At 41.5% G+C, this 19,458-nt stretch overlaps 2 protein-coding genes across 3 annotated transcripts in view; both read right to left on the reverse strand.

The window, feature by feature from the left end:
• Positions 1–19,458, reverse strand: part of RPL15 (ribosomal protein L15) — a 206,351-nt gene that overhangs the window by 18,819 nt on the left and 168,074 nt on the right. The window lies entirely within an intron of this gene.
• The window catches only part of UBE2E1 (ubiquitin conjugating enzyme E2 E1), a 45,580-nt gene continuing 28,454 nt past the window's right edge, over positions 2,333–19,458 (reverse strand). For both annotated transcript variants that reach the window (XM_068405467.1, XM_068405468.1), the window contains exons 4-6: positions 10,779–10,911; positions 4,224–4,371; positions 2,333–3,244 (exon numbers count right to left, since the gene is read on the reverse strand). In XM_068405467.1, coding sequence (XP_068261568.1) covers positions 3,147–3,244; positions 4,224–4,371; positions 10,779–10,911 — 379 coding nt within the window. In that variant the 3' untranslated portion in view covers positions 2,333–3,146. The remainder of the gene's footprint in view (positions 3,245–4,223; positions 4,372–10,778; positions 10,912–19,458) is intronic.

The following is a 19,458-nucleotide window of genomic DNA, read 5'->3' on the forward strand; positions in this document are numbered from 1 at the left end:
TCGTAATGCCCTGCTAGAAACACACAATTGTTTCCATTGCAACACTGCAGCTGAGTAAGCACTATAGCACGACCTCCCTCAACCTGGCTAGCAATAATCATTGTCCTCAGCGATGCTGCAGCACAACACTCCCTCCTCACTCATTTCCTACCTGACACGGGTACTCAAGGCTTCTCCCTACCGAGAAGACTTGACATCTGCCTGCGTGCTTGGGAAGTGGGGGTGACTTCAGAGCAGCAGCGGTTCACCTCCTTGCTGCAACCTCTCACCAAGGATTTGGTTATATTCCTCCTCTTCAGCTCTGCGGAACCCTTCTTCTAGAAGGGACTCGATTCAGCTTTGGATCAATCAAAATAAGCAAAGACCTCTGCTAACCGCACATCATCACTGAAGCTGACCTTTGAGCCAAGGGAGTGCAGGTTGACAAGTCAGAATTAACTTAAAATGCATGGAGATGGAAGGAATGGAGATGACGGGTTCCTGTCCAGTTCTGCACCCTGCAGACTCGGTGCCAATTACACTGCCAAGACTGATGTCACCTGTAGGCTGCCAGAGCTGTGTTGTGCGAGATCAGGGGAGCAAGTGAGCAAGCTGGACACTCAGGACTTGACAATGTTTTACGAAAGGCAAGAAGAAAAGGGAACTTCTGAATGACTAAGGCCATTTTCCCAAACAAGTTACATAAAGGCAAACACATTAGTTTTAAATTCGTTAAATTCATTAGAAATGAGTTTAGATCATTTTGGGCATTCACATAAGCCACCACCACCGTTTTCTTTCCTAAGCTTATTCTGATGCTTTTTAAGCACTCAAATCAATTGCCTTTTCTAAATACCATAGTATTTTATTGACAAGTGGTGGAAAATGTAGTGTTTCCTCTACAAACAATCTACATACAGTGGCTGATATTGAGTAAAAATGAAACTCACTGTAGTACAGTTTTACACAGGGTTAATAACTAAAGTACAGAGCATAATGTAGTAGCTAAAGGGCAGGACACATATTTTGTTCTTACTATTCCACTGACTCAAAACCCGTCCTAGGTCACTGGGATCACTTACCTACTACAAAGCTAGACAGTCCCTTCGCAAGATAATGGAGAAAAATTATTATAAAAAAGAAAGTTTGTAAATTGACTCATCTTTCTCTGTTCCTCTTAAACGTCTATCCTGCTGAATACATACTGTGCAGATCAGTCACCCCAAATCAGCTCCCTCCTCCCTGCCAGCTACAACAGTTAATTTTGCATGTCCTGGTAGCACAAAGAAATGAGCCAACAAAAACCTATTGAGATTAAGGCATTGACCTCCTCACTCGGTAGAGGGGAGGAGGAAGGGATTACCAGAGATGCTCCTGGTGTGATGTAGCTGGATACCAATAATTTTCCTAGGCTGAGCCAAACAGCTGAGGGAACTCATACACCAAACCATATGTTGTCTCAAAAGAAGGCAGCTGGGCAGATGAGGCTAAAATACTAACCACAATCACCCACCAAAGGAAGGGTACCTCTATTTAACAAATTACTTTGGACCAAGTTAGATTTGATCTATATATATATATCTATATATAGAAAGAGAAGCAGATAAATCAAACATATACAGAATTTATTTTAAAGCACCAAAATAAATCCGTGAGCGCAGATGACCATGCGTCACTCAGAAGAATGTTGCAAGGTGAAGTATTTGCCGTGTGAAAATGAATCTGTGCTTCCGGCCTTTACCTTAAGGGAGTGGTCACAAATGCCATATCCACAACTAATTATCCTGTTGCTACACCCTTCAATGTAAACACCATGTCTCTAGGAGATAATCTTTGTAGGTAGTTAAAGGATCTACAGATTAAGTCTCCTTTACTCTCCTTTAAGGTATCTTCTGCTAGCTTACCAGGACACGATTCCTTCTCCTCTTCCAAGCAGGAACAGACCCCTCCATCAGAAAACCATGAAGATCATCTCTTCTTCCTTTTACCTCCTGCCTGTTTCCCTTCAAGATCTCTTACACTTTTCCAGTTGTACTTTCAAATAACGTGCTAGTCCTGAAAAGCCAATGCTGTGAGAACTTAAGCTAGAAAGTATCTAGCATGGACTCTGTGGCAGGTTGCCTCCCCATGGGCCGTGCCAGCCTGCGTAACACTTACACAATGAACAGTTGAAAAAGCCTTAGCTGTCGTTCATTGTAGCTTGTCTAGAAGCATCTTCCCAAAATAGAAGCAGTCAGTGCACTCACCTGCAGAACTCCCTTGTCCTTATCCATACTGCCATCCTCAAAGCACACTGGGAGACACTGTTCTGGCAAAATGACAAAGCAAGTCACTAAGGAGAAACTTTTTCTTCTTTTTTTTTTTTTAAACATCTTTTTATTAGCACAGTAACAAATGCAGACTTAAGTAGCCCACAACATACAACCAATCCACTGAGTGACTCCTATTCCACGCCTTATAGTTAAACAGCTTAAGGTATTTCACTACAGGTTACTGTAAGTCCTGATTAAACCCTTTATTCTTTTCACAAAGATAGATTGGCTTATAAAATAATACATTAACTACTCCTCATTTCATATACAAGGCCATATATCCACCTCTCCGTATCACAGATCATGAGATGACAATCTTTAAAAAGGATTTGTTAAATACCAATGTGCCCTCCATAGGGGAAAACAATCCCAACATCTTTTTACAAAAAAAAAAAAACAAACAAAAACCAAACAAGAAACCCAACCCAGAACAAAATAATCCCCCCAAACCAAAACAAAAAGCAAAAACAGTGTGTAGAGTCTTGAAAGGACTTTTACATAAATGCCAACATATGTACCTGTACAAAATTAAGCTGTTTTAATCTTTTACGTATTGCAATCAAACTGAAAACCAAAGAAGTCTAAGAAGTTTACATTCTTCTCGGTACTATATGTGAGCTAATATTGCTGAACTAATTACAGTCTTAAAATATGCTACTCCCAATCCTAACTGTCTACTGTAGCAAGATACCTTAAGTTACAACAACAAAATCTTAGGAAATAAAAGACTGAATAAAATCTGTTATAGAAATACCCTACTCTTTACCAGTACCCTCCCTCCCCCCACCCCTTCAAAATCATAAGCAGCTCTTTCCATCACAGACAAATAATGTAAGAGTTTGATGAAAATCCAATTTATGTAGCGTATCTTTTGGTCCATTGTCTGGCCATTCTGTCATGCTCTGCTCTGTTAGTCATATACTGAGTGGCAATACTTCCAACCAGGGGGTCAGCTGAAAAGAAAAGAAAACAAAACAAACCACTTATTTCAGACGAGTTACTGAATAAAAACTTAAAGCTGCAGTGTGAAATTAGTACAAGAGAATCACACAGGTAAGGTACATTGCAATGATCTAAATATACTGAATTGATGGTCTGTCTCTTCATTGATTTGTGTGTATTTATGGTGATGTACTAATCTATTACGTAATAAAGAGGGAAATGCCAATTAAAGTTTTAAGGAGTTTAAAAGACAACAATCCAATAGTCATATTTTGCATTACTGAGGACTTTCACCGATTCATGTGTTTCAGGTTTATTTTACTACCTCTAAAAGTGCCTGGGACATACTCATTGCTAAGTGTACTTGTGTCAATATAAATAATCTGCCTTCTAGGAAAGATTACATCACAAGGAGAGGTTTTATTTTTCCAACAAGTTTTGTTTTATTATACATACTATAGTGTGAACTCTGGTGTTTCTCTCATCTTTTTTAGACACATACAGAAATACAACCTGTAAAATCGACTTTGGAAACCAAGACATATTCCTCCTAACTGGTGTGGGTAACAGGTGGGTTAGAGGAGCAGTGACTTGTGGCATAGATGGTCACTGGTTTTAAATGGATGACGGAAAGTAAAAGGCTAATCCCCTTGTTTTCAGAACTGTGTTTCTGGCTCTTCTAGCTCCATTACTGAATTATTGCAGTCCTGACCAGCGAAGAGTGTTTAACCCTTACCCAAAACCAGAGTTGGTTTGGAAGGGGAAGGACATTTCACGTGCAGGAGGAGGACTGCGGGTCAGCCTGAGGAGCGGTGAACAGCAGGCAGGTAGGGTGTATTACCTCCACCACCTCCAGCCCCTCATCGGCTGCCCTGGACAGGGAAACGTGCTGTGCTGGAGGCCAACAGGATGAGATGAGGGCCAAGTTATCGGGGTGCCGGGTGGGGTACAAGGCGGCAAGTGGCCTGCATGGCCGTGCAGGGGACTTACCCGGGTTGCAGTCTGTGAGGAGGGAGCAAATGGAAAGGAGAACTTTAGAAATGGTTAATGCTGGGCTCCAGTTGTCTTTTAAAATGTCCAGGCAGATGACGCCTTGGCTGTTAATGTTACAGTGGTAGATTCTTGTCCGAAACGTCACCTGGAAGAAACAGCTATGAGCTGCTGTGCGGGGGTACCACACGCGACCTCAGCTGCAACAGCGGTGTGACAGGCAGTGAGGACTGACGGGAAAGGAGAAGGGCCCTCGCAGGCTGGCAGAGAAGGGGGCACGCAGGCCGGGCCGGGCTCAGGGTGAGTGCCGGCCCCCGCTCCGGGGCCGGGCGGGCTCCCCGGGCCGCCGCCGCCCTCTCGCGGCCGTTGGCGGGAGCACACCCGGCCCCCGCCACCCGGCCGGGCCGGGCCGGGCCCGGCCCCGCCGCTCTCCGGCGGGCAGGGAACGGCCGGGCTCCCCAGGGGGTCCCCGACACCCCCACCTGGGCCGACCGCGGCCATTTCCCACCGGTATCTCCAGGGTACGATAACAGATACGACCCGAGTACAACTTTGATGCTGGAGGCGAATCAAAGGAGCCTGATTGTAAATCGAAAAATAAATAAAAGTCTCCTGAGCGCGCAGCCGTTTCCAGCCCCTCCGAGTACACCCGAGCGGTGTCAAACACGCCGTGACAGATGACGGCACAGGTTTCCCATCCGAAGGAAAGGGAACCAAAATGCAGAACGTGGGTGACTTACGGGAGCCCTGGGGCGAGTCCCTGTGGCCTCAGCACCAGCTCATGGCTAACCACCATCCCCCTGCAAAACCACGGCCACCTTTCCAACCCTGGGTGCTTACCATCACTGTGAAACCCAGGTCGTGGGGTTTTTAAATTTTTTTAAAAATTCTTATTTATTAACTTTTGTCTCTTTGTTCACAGCGGCAAAGGCGGCTGAGGCTTTAACACCAGCATTTTTCTCCCACCGGGCTCCCAATCACTTGTAAAACCCCCCAGACAGGCCAGGGCACTTGCAATCACGGCTCCCGTTGCTTCCAAGTGCCGAGGAGTTGGTTGGATTTTATTATTTTCAAGTCTGGGAGATGTGATGGAGCCAGGCAGCTTGCCACAGAAGTTATCCGAAAGGGAAACAAAAGCACCACGAGTCATTTTCAGGAGAATACGTGACCTGCAGAAAGGCCCTTCTCTGACTCACTGAATGAACAGTGACAACAAATTTGGTGGAACTTGCATGAATTAGGATTAGCTGCGTGAATAAAGGTTGGCAGGTTCATGCCCTAAATCCTCAGAATTTGTCAGCTATCCACACCCACAAATTTTATTGTCTGTTTATAGGTCACGGGGGTATTTGTGAAACATGCTCGGTAAGCGTGTGGTATGACAAAAACACACTAGTGCTTTCTCTTGATATTAGACCAGCCCACACATAAAACTTGCCAGTCAACCCTCATTTTTTCTACTTTCTGATGCAAAAATCTTGCCAGTGTCCCTCCCTCTCGCTGGCTCAAGGAGCAGGCACGGAGTGGGGTGACACAGTTACAAAACCCCAGTGCCTGGTGTGTCCCCATACACTGCATCCATGCAGTGTTTCCAAGAATGCTCCTGATGCACAGAGCACACTGGCTATTTTCGGACTCACAAAAGCAGTTACTTGTCACACAGGAGACACCCACACTGCACGCCTGGGGAGACTTTCTGCTTTGTCCCTTGTAAGCTGCTTGGATTCTAGGTTAAAACAGGAAGCAAACAACCAACCAACATCCCAAATCCCTACACTTTTGCATGTTATGAATAGGAATAGCAAAGTGTCTGCAAGACAGTGGAGCTGTGTCTCCTACACCTTCTGCAACCAGCTGCAAGTCCAAAACCAAGAACCCCTGCTGCTTTCTACCTATGGAACCTTAGAGGTATAGCAGGTAAGAAACCAAAACCACCTTTGTTTCCCAGATCATCTAACCCTCAGAGGAAAAGCAGCAATGACTCCCTACAGTCATGTGGAAGTCCACGTACATCAGCCTGAGCAGAGGGTGGATCTGACTTTGCGGTACCTGCCCCAACCTATACTGTTTAGGGCAAAACAGAAGTTGGTGGCATTTGCACTTGCTGACAATGGCTCTGCTGTAGGTTCCTGAGCAGCCCTCAGCCCAGCTCCACTGCTTGCTGAGTACTTCTCTATTTGACCTGCAGCTTTGGTCTCCCTCCAAGAAGGCTTCTAAATGTAGGTGAGGTAATAATTTTAACAGATTAAACACTTCCAGAAGGGGAAGTGTGGAGTACTTCCAAGTTGATACACTAAGGACCAAATTAACAGAGAGGTCAAGAGTTCTAATTTGTAAAGACAGAAAGTTGTTAATCCTGATTCTGAGCACAAAAGCTAAATACTCTGTATGCAGTCTCTCAGTCCAGTTGACTAATAAGTGATAGCAAAGTATGAATCCTGTTTGCCTTTAAGAATAAGACTTACTTTTTAATTATTATTTGTGAAGGAGGGGAAAGAAGACTCCCATATATTTGCAGAACAGCCTGGTTCCTAAGAAACCTTAAGATAGAATCCTTAAGGGTTATATTCATGGCACGAAAAGCAGTTTTCTCCTGTTAGAGGAGCTCTACCTAACCAAACACTGTGGGAAAAATCTAAATTTGTTTTCACTTCAGCAGCAAGTCAGAACTGGGATGGTACAGACACATGTAGTTCAGCTGTTTGCCATTTACAGTTTTTGCTGATGGTACAAAAGCCAGCCATGCAGGGAACCCAAATGAAGCTGGGAGAGGGGGAGGAATTGGAGGCCCACTTAAAAACAAACAAAAATGTTTAAAGGAAATGTTCATTACACCTTAAGGGAGGGGGAACAAACCACAAAAACCTAGCAGATTCAGACCAAAATGAAGAGAACCTGAGTTACTTAAAAGGTAGCACAATGTATTCAAGGTCAAGAGAACAGCAGGTGGAATAGCAGAAAAACAGTGTAACTGAACAATCATTTGGAAATGTCCCACCTGAGATTACATTAATGCAGTAACTACACAGAGTTAAGCACAGCTTTTGAAAAGACATGAAAGAAGCTAACCTCAACCTTACCCTGAAGTGATAGCAGAGGTTAATTTACACAAGCAGCAAAATGGGAGTGGGGGGAAGGAAGTGGTTAGAGGTTATTAATACAAATGATCAAAGCACACACCAGGTCAACATAAGCTACTGTTTTCACCTCAACAAATGAAATCTAACCCAACTATAATGTAACTCTCAGGAAAACGTCCATTGTAATAGTACAAAAGAATAGCAATTGTCTTGAAGACTAAGCACTGAACTCTTAAATTCTAATTATACTTGTTTATTGGATTCTCCTGCATCCAGGCCCACCCACCATGTGCCTGACTCAACTGCTATGTGAAACAAAGGCAAAACCAGAATACCACACAAAATGAGAAAACATAAAATCAGAGAACAAATTAACGCTAACATCTTCAAAGTATTGTATGGGATGCTCAATAAATGCAAGAGAGCTCCATTATACATATTTAGGACAGGAGAGAGCATCTGTCCCTGTATCAGACTTCTTCCACTGCCATTCCTTGTACTGTATGATGCATTTTCAAGCCAAATTTTAAGACCTTTAATTTCTCCAGCCTCACGTACAGTAAGTAGTGCAGTCCCTCTTTATATCCTTCTAGGAACCTGTTAATGTTACTTCCTGCACAGTCCTCTGGCTCTCCTATAGCAACATCCTTCCCCCAAAAGTTTGCTCCAACATACTGCATTAAACCCTCAGCTGGAGCTAGACCCAGTCCTCAAAGGCTGCACCTGTATATCCTTCATCACACATCTCTAGGACGCTTGTCAACCACACAGCAATTGTCAATAGTGGCTATGACTCAACACCTTTTCTCACGCATATTCCTAAGGGCTTGGAAGCCTGCCAGTATGATCAGTTTCACCTCACTTTATTTAAGAAGGTAAATTCTTCAATGACATTTCATTTTCAAGTTATGAAATGCGTTCTGTTTTAGGCACCTCACCACGGGGCTGCCCACAGCAGGGACTGTCCTCATAAGAATTACTGAGGACTCAAAGAGGCAGTAGAGGTTCTCTTCCACTGGTCTTGCAAGGCTTACTAAGGAAGATTCAAGGGAAACTAGTCCTTTCACTCTAGAGAGCTTCACCTTTTCAGAAGTCAAGGCTTTTGAAATGACCTTCAACCACCCTACGGCTCTACCAGTGCTTATTATCAAAATGATACACCAAGTTTTGTTTCAACTAGCTGTTTCTTTATTTCTTGCCCTAAAAGATAAATACAGGAAGACTATGGTAATTACGTGAGCCCTACCACTTCCAGATGACCCACAAACAATATTTTTCAGTCACTGCAAGCAGTTGGGCTATCTGAAATCAACAAATTACTGGGTATAAAGCAGGAGCAATACGATAATTATATTTTCCACATTATCATTGATTAACACTAGCGTAGGTGCTAACACAGCAGCTGCTGTAAGAGCCTTTGGTTCTCAGCAAAAGAAAGGTTCTTCATTTAAACCTGAAGTACCCAAGTAGCACAAGTATGTTCTATTAGAGCACTGCTATGCTTTCTCCTGTATCCCATCTCAATGTGACTGAAGCTATACATATTTTATTTCCATACATATATGTCATTTGTAAACCAACTCAGACTCTGCTAGATGAAAGACTCCATTTAAATGCAACTCTGCTACCACGCAGTGTATCTCCACTAAACTAGTCTTTTAAGACCTCACTAAATGGTGCCTTTTTTTTTTTTTTTTCGATCTCACCCTTCTTTTCATCTGGGTGAGGGTTTAGACGCAAAGATAAAGGCAAAGAGACCCCTGTCAGTAGCGCAGAGCAGGAAGCAGGGCTGAACTGGAACAACAAAACTGTATCTTTGCTTCTGCATCAGGGAACTTGGCATATAGGGCTATCTCAATACCACTGGTATCACAGAATCACAGAATCAACCAGGTTGGAAGAGACCTCTGGGATCATCGAGTCCAACCGTTGCCCTGACACCACCATGTCAACTAGACCATGGCACTAAGTGCCATGTCCAGTCTTTTCTTAAACACATCCAGAGATGGTGACTCCACCACCTTCCCTGGGCAGCCCGTTCCAATGTCTAATAACCCTTTCTGAAAAGAAATTCTTCCTAATGTCCAACCTGAACCTCCCCTGGCAAAGCCTGAGGCTGTGTCCTCTTGTCCTATCGCTAGTTGCCCGGGAGAAGAGGCCGACTCCCACTTCACTACAACCTCCCTTCAGGTAGTTGTAGACTGGTAGTTATAATATGGTATTGTAAGGCATCAGGCTGGATAAGCCTGGGACGATAAATGCTTCTGACCTGCAGCATAGAAAGCAAATGTGTAGCAAAGCACACATGGGAAGGCAAAAGCTCCCTCTTTAAATGCTTACTGGGCTCATGATGTAAGATATTGCATATAGTTCGTTGGGCAATAAATTATCCAATGCAAACTAACTAAACCTAAATAATGAAAAACTATTCTGAACTGAATTAAACTCTAACACAAGACCCAAGAGAATCATCTGTGCTGCCACAGAATCTCCAAAGAGGGACAGACAGGCGTCAGCAGGAAATCACTAGAGATGTCTCAAGGTAGGCCATGTTGCTTGTGAATCGGAGCCCTAGCTTAGGGGTAGAATTCAAGGTCCTGTTGCTACTACCAGAAACCCTGACGTTATGCTAGCAAGAACAGTCAAACAGCTCCCTTAATGTGGGAAGCTTGTATTAATTTGTCTGGTATGACCAATTAGCATTGTCTCCGCTGAGGTGGACTGATGGCCTGAACTATGGCAAGTCCTTTCTAGTGCAGACTAGACCAAAGTCTGAGAATGGGGCAGTCACTGGCATTTATCTCATCAATGCAATGACTTTTAAGTAGAAAGTTAAACATGTACATAAATGCTTTCAGATACAAGGCAAACATGAAGTGTATACACAACCACTTCTTCTTGTAACCCAGCACTCTTCCTCTGGCCAAGTATGTGAACCACAAGATAACATTCACTTGCACTGGTATTTGCCTTGTAGGATTGGAACACAACACCACCGGAATATAAAAGCTTCACAAATATAACACACCTACAGAAAAAATTTGTTATTGTACAAGTAGGTGAACAACACAAGTACCTAACAAAACTGAAAATTTAAATACTGCTTTACTGGCCAAAACACACACAACTGTTACGCTTATGCTAACTGAGTGGTTTGAGAAACAAGTATTTGCATCCTTTCTCCTCTCCCCAAGTTTATTTACTTTTCAGTTTCTCAGTCCTGTCCTGATGTTCATGCTAATTGCTTAGGACCTCTTATAAACAGAATCAGGGAAAAAGAAAACAAGCTCTAAAATAGTGAGCAAGTGGATTGGAAAAGCCATTAACATTAGCTAATAGAAACCAATGTAATGTCTGAAATGAGCTTAAGCTTGTTCTTAAAAGAGCAGCTTTCAAATGGGCTGCATTCCATCTACACTGCTTGCTACTTGACATCTGTTGAGCCGTCACAAGACATCAGCTACAGGGGTCTTACCTTTGGAGGCTTGAAAGGATATTCTGGTGTAAATGTGATGTCAAGGAAGAAAACACCTCCCTCATAGACTGAACCTGGAGGTCCTAGAATGGTTGATCTCCATTCGTAGATGTTATCACCTTTGGGGCCAGCGCTAAGAGATAAGAAAACAAATGGCTTAGGAATATTACCATAGTTCAAATAAATATGATCTCTTACATTCTTAAGTATGATATGGAAGAAAGTTTTCAGTGTTACACTTCATATACCACCTGCAGTAAAGACAAGGATTAGAAGTAGATTGAATGCTTCCAACACCTCAGAGATCTTACCTGGACTTATCAGTGCTCCAGACTGCTTAGCAAAGCTGGGAAACTATAGGTGGGGTATGGTTTTCAGCTTTTCTCTCCTGACATTTATAACAGCAGCATTGCCCAGAACTACTCCTAAACATGCTACACAATCTCAACGCAACACAAAAGTTAAGTTTCAAAGAACAAATTTCTACTGTATTTTAGAAGTGGCTCTTCCAGCTCAGCCTTAATAAAACTGTACCACAAAGACCATACTAAATAAAGTACTTATGTTGATTTCATTAATTTCGTGTGTTCTTTAAAATTAAGATATACTCCTGTATTATTCCTAAACCAAGGCTCACAGTATAATTGAAGGAAGCCAAATACATGATGATACTCTTAAATGTCAAAATTTTCTACACTTTTATAATTTTGCTACACTGATTTCTAAAAGGAGGCCACAAGAAGTCATCCCATTGATACTGCTTGTATTGTGGAACTGTTTTTGTAAGGGGAATTAAAATCACTGTGTCAAATTAAAACAGCACTTTCTCAAATGAGCTTTGCCTAATTCTAGATTCTCCCTAAACTGCCAGCATCTGACCAAGAGCAGTACAAACTAAAGGTGTTGCAGAACACAAATGTCTGCTTGTTGAAAATTAGTTTTACTGAGATTCTCAGACACCTGTATCCTGTAGCGTGCTCAACAGCTCAACCTATAAAGCCATTAATGGTTTAGGACTCCATTGCTACCTTTTTCTCTCTGTGCTGCTATGGTAGTATTTTATCTGTAAGATGCCAGAGCTGAAAACTCCCTTTGCATAAAGGGGGGTGCTGACACAGCTTTTTCCATCATGGATGTGCTATGACTTCAGAAATCTCTTCTCCCCTTGTTCTGTAAGGGGCCGGATTCTAACATCCTTAACACAATGAAAACCAGCCTTGCTCTTCTTTCCCCATTCTTTTAACAAGGCTAATATAAGACAGAAGGATAAAAAAAGGCTCTTTTCATATTACAACAATCAGGGATCAGTATTACTTGAGAGGGAAGGCAATCCAATAAATTCAATATATACATGACAATATGCATTTGATTAATGTGAAGGGAACCAGAGTAATTGCTAGGTGTTAGTGTTACAAATAGAAATACAATTACAAAAACATAAATTCTTAATGTAACAACAGTGATCAGACATATGTTTTTTGCCCTGGCTCTTTGCAGTACTGGTGAACATGATCTTGACAGCAGGGGAATCGAGGGGCAGAGAGGGAGTTAGTTCTTTTATCAAACCTAATTTTTTTTTTTATTTTTAATCTGAAAAGTTCAGAATATGTTAGTGCTAAATAGTTCAACAATAGCGAAGCTTGACTAAAAGCATGCTTCCAGGCAAAGGAAAGCGTGTAAGAAAGCAGCAAAGGGAGACAGGTTCTCTGCAAAGTGACGCCCCAGTCCCTAGGGAAAGATTTCTCTCCTCTGAACACAAAACCCTGCACAGCTCAAGATCGGTACTAAATTAAAGTAAAAGCCATTCCATCTGAACACTCCTGGCATCCCACTCCACCTTAATGACTTGTCCCCGTCCTGTGCAGGTCTATATATTTGGGCACTCAGTACTCTCCAGCTACCACTTGTGCAGTAGACTGGAAGAGCGCTATATTTCGACGGGAAGCTCTACCTCTTGAAAGCCATCAGCTTAACTGTGAAAACTTACTGAAAAGGACTCTCTGGGGCACCCTTAGCCACCACTCCAAGGAATCACCTCTTTATGTACGTATTAGCAACCTACTGACACACTGTCATTACTGCAAGTTGCACTGGCGATCATCCTCCCCTCCCTCCCCTAAAGACAGAGCTACTGAACGGAACAGGTACTTGAGCTTTGTTAGCACCGATTTACTGGTGGAATTTATATCACAAGAACCGCCCACTGGGAGCACTTTGGCACTCAAGAAATGTGATGTGTGATTAGCAGTGAACACAGCCCTCTGAACCAACGAGAAATACTTCAACATTTTGCATTTTATTTCCAGCTTCAACCCAAAGGATTGTCAATAAAAAATCTCACAGACTTAAAAAATAATATATTATTATTTGTAATAGTCTTAGAAATCTCTTGTACCCTATTAGGTTTCCAATTAGAGCTATCGCTGCATGCAAGTAATATACTGATAGACCTCCGTATTAAGAGTGCAACATCTTTGTAAGACATCAGTAGGCTTTAACAGTGATGTACTAAGCTTACCTTTTAAGCCTTCCATAATTCAATTAACACAGCGAAATTGCTGTAGATGTCCAATTTTTACATATTAACATTGATTTCTTATAAAGAAAAGACTGAAAGAGGAAGGTGCAAGTCAGCTTCCGAGTGCAATATTGCTCAGATTTAAATTAGGATTAGGTAATATCAAGCAGCTCAACCACATCTAGTGCTTAATAGAAAAGTGACAATACTGGACCACAGCATAAGTGCAGCAGCATTAACTTTTGGTGGACATATAGAAACTGTCAAAGGTTAAAGATTACATTCTTTGTTTAAAATCCTTGCAATTATCTGCTTCAAAAAGAAATTCACTGATGCACAGATACAGGGCTCACAGACACAGCTGCCACCTTGCCTGATATGTGTCACCACGGCTCAAATTAAGTGTGTAGATCTACTAATGCAACATTTTGAAGCTGTCCAACACATGACCACTGGGAAGAAAATTTTAACCAATTAAATATAAATTGTTTCCACTGCAATACAAGAGAATGAGAGCAACAACTTTCTGTATTGAACTCAACAGCCAACAACCTTTTCACTTCCAAAGAAAGAAATGAGACAAAGACCGGTAATGCAGAGCGAAAGATGACATCTGAAAGAAAACTGAAAAAATCCCAACCCATCATTATCATATCAGGCTGCATGTGTTACACAGTGTGACATCTCTCTTCCCTGGAAAAACAGTGACATACTCAGTGAAGATGTGCTGCACCCACTGTAACAACGTTCCTGATCGTTCCCAAGTTGCTGCCGGCTTGTCCTCTGGACAGACATTATGACAGTAACGCCCTTAGGAAACTGCCCAGTGCCGAGGTAGTTTTTGTTCAAGGACTAATTTTCCAAGTCTAGAAGCAGTGGTCTGGAATCCTTCTGGTAAATGCAAGGCAGAGAGAAAGTGTTGGCACAGATAAGACCAAGCTCAAAGTTCTGCCTGGGCCAAGTCCCAACCAGCCTTGTGTCGCTTTGGAAAAACCTCACCTTGCTCTGCCTCCCTTTGCTGGCAGGCGCCTTGTTCTTTCTCAACTTAAAAACCAAACAGGTAAATTAGAAATGCCTGCAGCAGAGGTCGGGGAACAGAATGATGCCTAGGTAAACTGGCTGCACGCTCAAATGCCTTGAAGTACTGAGCAGTTGTAAACATAGGACTCTGTCTCAGAGGTTAAGTGTTCATGGAGAAGACACACACACACTTTTTCATGTATTGAAAAGGCTGAAATGACAGATAGTCTGCAAGAACAGCCAGCCTGTGGCTTTTTCGTATTAAGCCAGCCAGATACAACCTCCACCACAGGACTGCATTACGTGATACCACCCTGATATTTTGCACACGCAAACTCAGCTCCCTCCTCTGCCAGGGCATCTCTGGGCAAATCACTCAAAGTATGCCTATGCCACAGAGGGAAGGCAGGATTTTGTGATGTTCATTAATGTATGAAAATACTTTCCAGGAGAATGACTCAGAAAAAGCCCACTGTTTATGTCAACTTGCTAGCACATTTGGAAATTACCTGGGGTCCTTTCTAGGAGCTGACCAAGTGACAATATAAGCTTTTCCTCTAGTGAAAATATAGCCCAGTGAATACTTTAGTTCCTCTTCTCTGAGATACAGAAAACATGCAATAGCAGATCACTGTAGTGATAAATGAATCAAAACCATTCGATGCTACAGACACTAGCTTAATACACTGATATACCAAAGCAGCGCATATTCCTTTTAAAAGCTAACTAATTTAGCAGAGTAGTTTAAAAATGCCAGAGATGGCTCTCCATCAGGGAGATGAGAAGAAGGGCAATTTCATGGTGTTCTGAAGTAAATAACAAGCTAATGAAAAACTGCAATATGTTTCAGTTAAAACTGTAAGTAACAAAACCACAAACTCATACTCCAGCTACTCCATATCCCTAGATGTTATTTTTAAGGCTATTTTGCCCTGAACAGGAAGAGTCTGATGCAAGTAGCTAAGCTGTTTTGAAGTTGCACATTTGTGGAAAATAAATATAATTTCCTAAGACACTGCAGACATGACCTTTTCCAAGGGACATAGCTCAAATCAGAAAGAAAACAACATACTAATGGCACACAGCAATTCTGAGGTGGTGAAGAATCTAATGATCTCCAATGTAAAGCTGCGCCATCACAAACCGATAGCAACATCAATGTTTTTTTGTTTAATTTCGTCGTGAGAAACAGTGAATGACTGACCATGGAATTGCATCTTGGTCATGTACTCATCACCTTACTAGGTAGCTGTAGGAAATACTTCGTTGACTGCTAGAAGGTCTTTCTTTTCCTTTTCTTTTTTCCCCTCTTTTTTTCTTTTATTCTTTTTTTTTTTTTCTTTTAAAGATGCAAGCCCAAAATGCATTAGAAATTTTGACTGGCAGGGAGGCAGCATATCATTCTCACATGAAGTCGTGGTACACCTTGTTTTTCCCTCTTAATCCACCCCATTCCTGATCTCAGTGCAAATACGTTTTCTTTTCTGGTAGACCATCAAGTGGGTCCACGCTGAGCTTGCTCACCTACACTGTCAGGCTGAATCTGGTGCAGAGATTGCAAAAGTACCCCGTGAGTCCTAGATCACCAGGGGAGGCGGGTGCAGTGTCTACAAAGAAGCAGGACAGCTCATCTAGCTTAGCCCTTGAAAAACACACACTTACAAAATCCCTCATTCAAAGAAATTTTGCTCTACAGATCTTTATGCAAGCTGTGTTAAAAATGGGAATGTCAAAGAACAGAGTTAAACCCAACCAAACAAAAAAGCAGCTAATCCTTTGGCCACAATGTAACTTCAAAAACTTTGTATTAATGCATAGCTCTAATCTTAGAAACAAATTGTCACCTTCTGCACATGCTTTAGCTACCAAAACATATTATTATTATTTTTATTACTATAGCACCAAGACACTCCATTCACAGACAGGACCCCGCTATGCTAAGCGTGCTACAATGCAATCCAAAGACTCATGTACACAACTTACACAGGTTTTTCAATTACAAAATGAGCATTAAAACATTACACAGTTATTAGGAAGAAATTCAACCAGACAAGACAGAAGTAGTTAAAAGGGTACCCTGGGCCATCCATTTAATTGCCATTTTTCGGTCAAGTAGTTTAAAAGTGGGATATAGTTTTTTTGCCTCCCATTTTCAGTCAAAGAATGGAAATGAAAGGAAAAGAAAGGAAAAAAAATAATCACAACACAACAAAACTCCTCCTGGGAAACTGTGGAAAGTTAAAGGTAACACACTGAATTACTACATGACTACATGAATCGGAGTGATATTTTTTGCCCACTGTCACTATAGACAGCCAAGCTGCTCCTCTGTGTTAACATTAGCTAAAAATGATGGTGAAACGCCTATGAGCTCAATGAGAGAGAGAGGGAAAAGACAGCATGAGAAAAAGTTGCAGCTGGCTTTAATTAAAACATAAGAAGGGAGCAAAGGAGGGAAAGCAGAGGAAAGTGAGCAAAGACGGAATATTATATTGCTCCAGCAATCCAAACTATAAAATTGTGAAGATAGAACTTAATTCTCCTTCTAATGCACATTCAGGGGCATGGTTTTCAACTACAAAGCAGTAAATATTATTATTTTTCTTGTAACTTATTGAAGGTACTGTATTTTCTGTCTTAAATTTAAAATGTCAGTCACAATATTATTGCACAAGGGTAAGTATCTTACAAATCCCACCACATTTCTAAGAGAAGAGCATGCACAAAATTTCTGTTTTAGCATCTGGGAAAGCTTTTCCCTTAAGTATCAGACTAATGTAATATTGGGGAGGGGAGGTTTGAAAAATTGCACATAAATTGCACGAAGCTTAAACTGGAGGATAAACAGTGCAGCGAATTACATTCTTACGAGGTTAAAAAAGGAACTAAATAACTAAATAGCTCTGATAACGGAGCTGATAAGGTGTTACGCAGGGATTTATGAGACTTCAAGGAAAACTACTTCAGGGGGATTTCTTTGTGGGAAGAAAAAAAAAAAAAGACCAGGTTTTCCAGTTGATATAAAAAATACTTGGCAACAAGATCACACAACAGCCAAGAGCCTTACCGCTGCCAAGATCTCACGCTTTTCAATTACAACAGGAAAAGAAATGCCCAGGAGTACTTGCAAATTTAGGACCTTCACCTGAAATATTTCAGTCCTTGCAAAATATTACTGTGAAGTTACTACTAAACTACTTGGTGAAAAGGCCAACCCTCTTGAATAATTTCACTGCAGAGTTTGATTTTTAAACCAGGCTTCAAAGATTTAAAATAAAATCTCAGTTAACAGGGAGGTCAGAAGGAGACTTACGATATTCTCAGGAGTGCGCTGCAGCTCTATTTAGTTTAACAATAATCACTTAAACTTAAGAGCAAGTCCTCATAAAAAGGTTTAAGAGAAATTAATCCATTTAGCATTGGTTCCAAAACTGAAAATAAATCAACCCGCTCAGCCCTCAAAGGCTTCCTTTTTTCTTTGGAGTGGCTTCTTCCTAGCCTTCTCCACCTCAAAGCACTGGAAGCTTGTCCCACTACATGTGGGAACATTTTCAATGTCCAACACGACTACAAAGAGGCCAACTGTTTCTGCAAGTCTGTGGCTTTAGTACGTACAGTACGCAAATACAGAAAATGTCAGACTTTAAGTAGTCAATGGAGTTATTTTCACTGCATGCAAATCTGTTTTCCTTTTCTCCTCATAGTTACGGCTTGACACCGTGACCAAAACTTAAATAAATTAAAATGTACTGGCTTATATCTGACCTTGCATCTCCCATTAAATACCCTGCAAAAGAAAAAATAGAACACATTGGGAAAGAGTAGAAGAGAATCTGACTCGCCTAACAACTAGCAATGGCTTATTTAAAATGACAAGAAGATGTGATGGTAGAAACTATGCTCTGCCAGCTTAACCTGGTGTTATTTTTATATCAGTTTCCTTCCTGCCATTTGTCAACTGGACTATTAGCTGCCAACATGGGGACAGAAATTCCTTCACATCATCAGACCTCATTTCCATATTTAGTATTTATGGCACAGATGTGTAATTTCCAATTGGTAAGCAAAACTAGGCAGTTTCACAAATGCTGCATTTCGGCAGCTACACCATTTGGTCTGGGCCTCCTCATGTTCCAACAGGTTTTTCAAAGTTTATACAGAAATGACTAGTAAACCTATTTGTTTCTGTAATTCTAATGCTCTCATAAAGCAAACATACTTTTAAAGCAGTTGCCCAGCATCAAATTGACAGTCCCATATTTAAAGACAATAAAAGAGAATCAACACTATTAGTAAATATGAAAGTTCTTGTGTCACTAATCTCAAAAGCAGCATACTCCTCAAGAGAAAACCAAAGCTCCTCCTGGTACTTATTGGGACATAGTATGTTCTTCACACATGGAAAATAAACTACCCCGTCTGACAACAAAACTGTTCAATTAATGCCCCATTCCCCTCCATAAACAGTCCTAACTGTGCTACATTAAAATGGTCAGAGGGCTCTCCCCTAAATAGCATGTTTTATCCACTAGAGAAAATGGAAATCCACCACAATTATCCTGCCATTCCAGAATCAAGCTGGGACCTACATCTGTGTTTCTGTTCTCCATGTCCACCTCCTGTCCTGTCCATATCAGTGTGGGAATATCAAAGGTGGCCTCAATAAACGGATAAAATAGCCCAGCACAGCATAAGTATTTAGGCGCCCTGTAGTACATCAATTGTAAAACTGCTAAGTTTGGACCCATGTGATCTGGAGGCTTTTGTCTCTTCAGAAGTCACTTGCCCTGTTTAGGAAAGGGAAAAAAAAAAAAATCCCACCTATTTCGTAATACTACCTATCCAGCATTGAGATAACACAGTGGACTGGTTATCTTAGACTTTGTTATCATCAGTTTGCCCTATTGATTTCATCATAACTAGTAATTCTGTAGATCAAGAAATGCATATGCTAAATATCTTAGATTGAAAGGGCAACAACAGCTACAAACCAGCTTGCAATAACTGGCCCCAGAAAGCAAAAGATGATGTGTAACACTTGGCAAGAAGCCCCTGCTATGCTGAAAATTGAAAGCAGCCAAGACTCTTGAACTCCTCAAGCTAACAAGGACATGGTTCTTGTGGCTTCACCCAACTGTCTCC

The sequence above is a fragment of the Nyctibius grandis genome, chromosome 7 (genome assembly GCF_013368605.1).
Source record: "Nyctibius grandis isolate bNycGra1 chromosome 7, bNycGra1.pri, whole genome shotgun sequence".
In the NCBI taxonomy this organism is placed as follows: Eukaryota; Metazoa; Chordata; class Aves; order Nyctibiiformes; family Nyctibiidae; genus Nyctibius; species Nyctibius grandis.